The sequence below is a fragment of the Aptenodytes forsteri genome, unplaced genomic scaffold (genome assembly GCF_000699145.1).
Source record: "Aptenodytes forsteri isolate BGI_AS27 unplaced genomic scaffold, ASM69914v1 Scaffold53, whole genome shotgun sequence".
Classification (NCBI taxonomy): Eukaryota; Metazoa; Chordata; class Aves; order Sphenisciformes; family Spheniscidae; genus Aptenodytes; species Aptenodytes forsteri.
In genome coordinates this window covers 12,267,031-12,275,201 of record NW_008795909.1, presented here as the reverse complement: position 1 = coordinate 12,275,201, position 8,171 = coordinate 12,267,031, and the positions used below count along the sequence as shown (strand labels likewise).

General features: G+C 37.3%; 1 protein-coding gene across 1 annotated transcript in view; it reads right to left on the bottom strand.

Annotated features, from left to right (window-relative positions):
* Nucleotides 1-8,171, bottom strand: part of ARF4 (ADP ribosylation factor 4) — a 12,104-nt gene that overhangs the window by 3,376 nt on the left and 557 nt on the right. The window contains exons 2-3 of the mRNA XM_009284472.2: nucleotides 1,464-1,544; nucleotides 845-954 (exon numbers count right to left, since the gene is read on the bottom strand). Coding sequence (XP_009282747.1) covers nucleotides 845-954; nucleotides 1,464-1,544 — 191 coding nt within the window. The remainder of the gene's footprint in view (nucleotides 1-844; nucleotides 955-1,463; nucleotides 1,545-8,171) is intronic.

The window sequence follows — 8,171 nt, the reverse complement described above, 5'->3', positions numbered from 1 at the left end:
TCTCAAAACCTTACATTTTATCATTCTCTTTAAGAAAACAGAAGCATCTTTTAAAAATATTTAGTAACAGGGTTGAATAAGGAACTGAAATCAAGTATTACTCTATTCACAACAGTACTTTGCTAGCTCCTTTTCATCAATCCAGACTTTTCCATTTTTCTGCACCAATCACATGCACTAACACTGCACAGAAGTTTCTTGGAAACAATTCTATATTCAACACAGCAAAAAAAAAAAACAAACAAAAAACAACACTCCCAAAGTTTCCTGATACTAATAAGCAACTTACCTTACTACCTGTGAACCAAAGGAAAGAATCACATTTATGTCACCAAAAATGACAGCAGTCACATCAATATGAAATGGACACTTTCTAATCAATCAGTAACAAGATCTTTTACGATATTTTTAAATACTCAGTGTACTAAATACACTGATATAGCACAGTCAAAGCTGTGTATTTTAAGGCTGATTAGAAAAAAAAGAATATGTAAAGGGTGTTTAGACATTAACATTTTTTATGTATAAGCCAACGCCAGTTGGAACAGATCAAAGCATGGATACAGCAAAGTTGAAGAGTTCCTCACAAACCAGCTGCTCTGGCACATTACAGAACACTGGTAGATCCTAAAGGACTTCATCCTTGCCAGGCTACACTCACGACTAGACTTGAAGCCTTCAGGGTAACAAACCAGCTTCAACTAGAATAAAATCTGGGTATCCCTTAGAACTTGCAGGAAGCAGTGAGGAGCCTTTCTGAAAGGAAGGGACAGAAAACAACTTTCCATGTATAATGAGACTTTACAAAACAGGCCTTTAATGATTGCCATCTCAGAACTCTTACCTGCGTGTTTTGGAAATAATGCCTCCAAAGAGGTCTAATTTTATCTTGACCACCAACATCCCAAACTGTGAAACAAATGTTTTTATATTCTACCGTTTCCACATTAAAACCTAAAATAAAAGAGTCAAACAGTTAGAAATAGTTAATGCTAGTGTTAAAATGTAATTCTAATCATGTTAAAGATAGTTACTTCCCAAGTTATATTTCTCCCAAATATATATAAAATGGCTTATCAGAACTGAATTGCTAGATCAAGAAGAAAACTGACTGAAGGGAAAAAAAAAAATTAATCCATAAAATCCAAGTACACCACCTTTGGTTCAGCAAGTCTTTCAGCCACAAAATGCTAGAGGTTCATGGTGTTTGGGTGAAGTACTGCTACTTAATTGGTCCCTATACTCCTGAGCATCTGCTACCGGCCACTGTCAGACACAGGATTCTCATCCAGATGTATCTTTGGTCTGACACAGTTATGTTATGGCAGTACCAGAAAGCCCATGTTTGTCTTGATTCTTATACTAACAGCAAAGATAGCAAATCCCTACACTCTTCAGAAGCCCATCTGTACAGCACAAATTTAGAGTAACAAGAATGAAGACATGAGAATTGGTTATCTTACCAATAGTGGGAATTGTGGTGACAATTTCTCCTAGTTTCAGTTTATAGAGAATAGTTGTCTTACCAGCAGCATCCAAACCAACTAGAATAAACAGAAAATTTGATTTAGTTCACAATATGAACTACAACCTGCTAATTTAAAAATATGCCATTTTATATGCAGAGTATTAGGGGTTTTTTTCTGAGAAGAAACAACTTTTTAAACACTCTTAAGTCATTGTTGATATACTACTGTATGTTTCTCCCCATCTCCTCTACCCAGCACTGAGAGAGAATAAGCAATGAAGAAAACAAGCTCAGTAACACACTTCCATCCACAACCTACAGGCTCACAAGTTTCTAGTCATCTTCCTAGTATTTGTGTCACTTAAGTTTTATCATTCACTTTGAAAGTTTCTTCTGTGTAAGTCAGGATGGTTTTAAATAGTTTTTAACAATCTACAAGCAGCACGTAGTTTCTAACTGATCACGTTTGCTACTTTGCACTCAAGTCGGGGAAGGTCTCGCTTACTCAACCTTCAGCTAAGGCCAGTTTCACATGCACCTGAACCAACAGGAGCTGGCACTATCAATGGAAGACACTTCAGTCTCCCTCATTCCAGTCTCTTCTCCCTTTGCTAAAACATTTCTTTTGCATTGACAAAACCACATACATTAGGAAACTCCTGTCCTCCCTCTGCATATACCCTAAGGGCTGTAACTCTTCTTCAGGATAACACTTCTATTCATTGAGATCCACTAGGATGCTTTCATTAGGAGTCTCCACTTTTGATCTTTATAGAAGGCCTTCTGCACTGAAGTTTGTTCTTCTGTTTCTACAACAAAACTTAAGCTTGCTGTTTTTCAATGTAAGCTATGTGGTAAATATGCAATCCTTTAAAAAAAAAAAAAAGATAAACTGGAGCCTCAAAGACATTTTTTCGAAAGCATCACCAACATTGCAGGCATACACTGTAGTTTTCTAAAACTGTGCAACTGCTTATTGTTAGGCATTTCAGAACACATAAGAGCAACTCAAAATACAATTCTTTATGTTAGAATCCAATGCCTAGCACATAAGCACTATTCTAAATAAACAGTCGGTACTAAACACTTACCACAGCAACAGTTTCAATAAAATGTGTATCTGTGAAACTTAAAATAGTCAATAAAGTTTTGCCCAAACAAAAATAAAATGCCCAAAGAATTAATTAAATAATACTTGCACAAGAAACCAAACGTTATCCTTGTTTGATTACATTCTTAAGTGTTCTGAGTTAATTTCCTACTTGATGACTGTGACATATTAAACTTTAAGTGGTTTGATGACTCGACTATTAATAATACAACTGTTTCCTTAGCATTGCAATAAAATGGAATTCGAAATTAGCTACTTATTCAGAATGAAACCAAACTCTTAAAAAGCCTCCTCCTTCTCAAGACACAAACTGCTGTTACAGCAAACTAATTAAAAAAAACTATCTATAGATGTCCTATATTCTGATACTGCGAACAGGATTATACATGCCAATGCAGTTTCTTTGGTATTGTCATTAAGTGTTAAAAAAAAAAAAAAAGCTGTCCTAGTTGTTAACGTCATGAAAGAAGGGGGGGAGGGGAATCTACCATCGAAACCAAAGCTCCTTGAGGAGTAATAAACTCCCAAAATGCTCAAATTAAAATTTAACAGTTTTAAGTTTGCTATTGTCTAAGTGTTGGTCTCTTTTAGAACCACAAACAAGCACGAACTAAAAAAAGACATGGTGTAGCAGAAGTTTCACAAGAGCTTGCAAGTCACGAAACTTGTAAATGTTAGCATTTTCCCTACACCAATAAAGTGTCAAGTAGCCTTAGAAAACCCTTTAAGCAAACTCTGAAACCCTCAAATACTCCATCTATACTGAAAAACGTTTTAACAGCACAATGCTTGAAGCCCAACACTATTCTAACACAGCTCACCTTCAAGTGAGCATTTGTAGGATGCCTATATCTTTACAAGAACACATAATGTATGTCCGTGATATATATGTGATAGTTCTCCAGTAAATTAACATTAAGATCATTTAGTGAACCACCAATTAAAGCTACACATACTCACAAACTCTTCTCCCACCCCCCAAAAAAAACCCCAAATAGTTATCAGTAGAACAAACACTGACAAGATTTGTTAAAATTAGTAATGAAAGAAAGATGGCATTATCTACACAAATGGTTTTAGTGTATTTAGGGTTATACTAAAGATACAGATAAAGAAAAAGAAAAAAACTAATCTCATTTCAAAGAATATACACAGGGTATCAAGAACCATTTGAAGATATGACTCAGAGTTAAGAAATTAGAAACTAGTCAAGAATTTAAATTATTTCCTAAACTGAAGAAATTATTGCCCCAGTTATCCACTCTGCTCTTGTGCCAGGACCCACCACCACCTCAACAGCGTTGGCAGAAGGCTACATTAGCTATGTAAGCGCAAAGTCCAGAAACTTTGCTTGAATCCACTCTTATCCACAATTCTAATTAAGCTATTGGATTTTGCACTGAGGCAGGCTGAGTTATGGATGCATGTTTTCTTCTTCTGACTCCACACTTGAGACAGCAGCTTTTAACTGAGGGAAGGAGACTTCTGCAAATCACCATGACCCTATTTGCAAAAACTGCCTCTTTTAGCCAAACTGCAAGTGTTATGAAGTCTAAACAAGCAATAGTCATCAAGAGCATAGCCTCCATTCATACTTATCACTCCAATTTGCCATTTACCACCCTTTTTAGAACAAGAAATTTCGGAGCACCAAATGACATTTAATCTTTTAAGCCACTAGGAAGTGTAACTATTGCTTTTAGTAGTCCAAGAATAAACATGTTTACATTTGCACTAGAATGCTAAATGTAAATCTATGAGCTACTTCCATGTCGCAAAGTTTAAGTTGATTTAACTATCAAGATTAAAACCTAAGTCTTAAATCCCCAAATAATGTAAAGTAAATTTCCAATTCTACGTTTTCACTCTGATTCCACTGCGTGACTGACCATTGACAAGACCAAGGTGTAAAAATCTCGATGTAGGGTATGACAGTCAGCAGCTGTACCACAAAGCATTAAGATTACAATGAAGTACAAATGGGAAGCACAGACTTGCACTCACAAGCATTTATCTTTAAACTGAGTCAAACATCCTCTTCCTCTAGCTGGAGAAAAAATATCTACAATGCTTTCAGTTGCTGTTAAAACCATTGTCGTTCCCTTTACTCCTCTTAAGAGTGTTTCATTCAGTCTGTGAGTTGTGTTCCTCAGTCTCAAGCTTGTAGTTTGCTTGTCCCTGGGAACACCACTCCTGTGACCACATCACATTCCTCATTTACCAACTTTCTACTTTGATCATTGGTGGCTGAATATCAAGCTGCCTCAGTTATCGTAGCACAGAACTTCATATAAACTATAGATGCAGAAAATTGAGAATTGACTTTTTAAATGGAATCCCCATCAAGACCAATAGATTTTGGTTGTCAGATTGAGATTTCCAAAGTTTGCTATAGAATACTGCGTGTTGCTGCTTCCAGCATGAACCATAAGCAGGGAAAGAAAAAAAAAAAGCAGCTTCTACTGTATTTAACCGATTCATGACATTCATGTTGCAAACAAAAGCCAGCTTAAAAAAGTAAAATTAACGAATCCCAATTTACTACAGGTTTGCATCCCTTCACTTTTCTTTTACCTTTATACCAGTTCTCTCAAAACTTGTCTTATTTATCCTTTACATACTATTCCTCTTTCAGGTTTAGTTTCAATTGGGTAAGTCTTTGGGTGGCATGAAGGGGTCATTCTCAATACAGCTTTTCAAGAAAACAAACGCATGCGAAAAAAACCCCAACACCATGCAAACCAACAGTGGTTAAAAAAAAACAAATAAAAACCAGCTAAATGGTTTTGTGCTGTACGGTGACACAATCCCCAAAGAATCTGACAATTTTTTCCCCAATGTATTTAATAATTACCTTGGTATTCGAATCGCCTGAGTAGCTATTATCTCAGTTAACACTTGCACAACTACACCAAGACACAGAACACTAAATTATGATACTGAAAGGTGCACAATGAATCAATAACTTTTCTTTTTTAAGCACAAGAAACTATAAGTGAAGAGTTTTACAGACAGGTACTTGTAGGGTAGGACTCAGTTTTTCCACTCTAATGCCCTGGTTGCCTAGTCTAACTTTATGTCATTCAATCCTATCCTACAGTTATTTCTTTTCTTTTCGCTCATGTTACTTCGATCTGTAAAGAAGATGCAGGAATTACTTTATATTAATTTCCTCATAATGATGTTAACTTAATATTTCTGAAGAATACTTAATTATACAAGTGCAGTTTTTTAAAAACAAAATTTCAGTAACAGTATACCATTAAATGTCCACTTTTTACCATAAATGTAGTTTGAGAATATAAAAGACAGTGTGTCATGTTTGCTGTTGGTAATGGTACCTCATGAGAAATATTAAAATTCTGCAGAACTCGGTAACACAAAGTCTGTCTTAAGAGCTAAATTAATTCTTTAAGAGCAAAATTAATTCTATTTTATCTTGAATTCTGCAGAAACAGAAGAAAGCTGTGAAAGGGAAGTTTGAACTATAAATTAATCATCTGTTCATTATCAACTCACCCACACAATATTTTCCCCTAAATATTTCTCCATAAACACCTTACCCCATAAAGTTACTTCACTGGTATACTACTAAAACGCCTAGCCTTGTCCAGCTCATTTTGAAATCATAAATCTAAAATTATCACCTTGAGGAAAAGTTTAATTCAGTCCCACTATTCATTCAGACATCTCTCCTCAGAGTGCTGATATATAACGTAGAATGCTACGAAGAGCTTCTTTTCCATGTTACAGGTATAAACTAATTATGTGATCGCCAATATAACACATTCTGCTTCTAAGCATCCGATTTAGGTCCTATGATACACTCTCATCATAACATAGCAAAAGTTTTACCCTCTTACACTACATAACAAATATGGTGCAGTCTCATGCTCTGATCCAGTCCTGTATTTGAATATAATCCATGCCTTAAAATAAAAATTATTTAAAAAAAAAAGAAAAAAGATGCGTTGAACCAATCATGCCTTAAAATAAAAATTATTTAAAAAAGAAAAAAGATGCGTTGAACCAACTGCTACAAAGTGCAGCTCCCTAACTTATATCTAACCTAAATTTGAACTAATTACCTACCAATGAAGAAACTAAAGCCTTGCAAGCTGTTTTGATCTATATGACATTGCTTTCCTGTTTTCATTATTTTGCAGGATACAACAGAACTGCAAATACCACAGACACTATCTCATCCTACAGTCAAGCTCATTTGAAGATTTTACTTCATTCATTTAGAGTTATATGAAGAGTCTGGCTGCTAGGGAGACCGTCAAACCAACACATGTACTAAGTTGTCTCGAAGACAAAAATTACACAGGTTATTTTGAAATGGATGAGAGCCTCTAATTTCAAGCAGTGAAGATACAATAAAAATTACTGTGCATGTAATAAAGAACTCTGTCATCACAAAACGTATGGAGAACATGGAAAATTATAATTTAAAAAAGCTGCATTTTGCATCTGCTGTGCATACTCAGGCAGTGTTAAGGATGAGTACTGTGCCCTGAAGTTTCACAGTTAGGACCCCGTTCCATTGCTGGCTATATTGAAATGAGCACTTCATATAATTTGTTAGGACAAGCTCCTGCAGTCTATGGCCATAAATCAAGTTCCATTCACTTTAGTAATAGCATTTGAGAAAAATTTGGGGGTCAAGATTTGTTTGTACGTAAAGCTTGTGGGGGTGGGTAGGTGGGTGGAAGAAGACAGGGAAGAGCTGAAGTGGAGGAGGAAATAGCAAATGCAGTATGCACTTGCTTTGACCTTTTGAACCATAATCTTAAAGCAAGAATCTTCAAGAACCACTAGCTTCAACTCTTACACAGTCCATTTCAAGAGAAACACAATCTAATTCCAAATAGATAATTACGGGCTGACAGTAAAACAAAGTAAGCACTGAAAAAGCAACCTATGGGGTTTTACGATTTTGTGCATGAGGTTCAGGAGAATTAAAGTGCACAGATGCTATCCCGGAATGTCCTTTCATGAGAGTCAGAGATATAGACGGCTTAGTTATTGAAAATCGGCCATTATACGGCAATTTCTTAAGCTCTTGGTGTTAAACGCACCAGGCTTCATGACATCCCGGTCGAGAAGCCACACTGCTCAGGCAGGAGTGGTGTCACCAGGCCGAGAGCACAACCGCACCAGCAGCGCAGGGAAAAGCAAGGTGCAAACCTCGCTCGCCTCCTTGGAAAAGGGATACCATCCTCAGCCATACGTATTTTCCCCAGCAGGCGGGCACCAGCTTCACCTACTGCAATTTGATCTTTGTTCTGCATTTTGCTCCGGCTCAACGCAAGCGGAAACGCAGGTGCAAGGAGAAGGGGCTGAAGCCTCGCACGCCCCGCTGCGAACCCCAGAGAAAGCGGGGCTCTGCCTCTCGTCGTCCAGCGACGACAGCGGGACTGGAGGGGACGGGACGGAACGGGGGGGGGGGGCACAAGAGAGAAGAAAACGAGAACACGGCGGAGGAAAAGGAAGGGCAGACATCCCGATCCCCACCCCCTTCTCACATCGCTCCTTCTCTCCCCCTCCGCTCGTTCACTTTCCAACGACGCCGCAAGCCCTGAGGAAAGG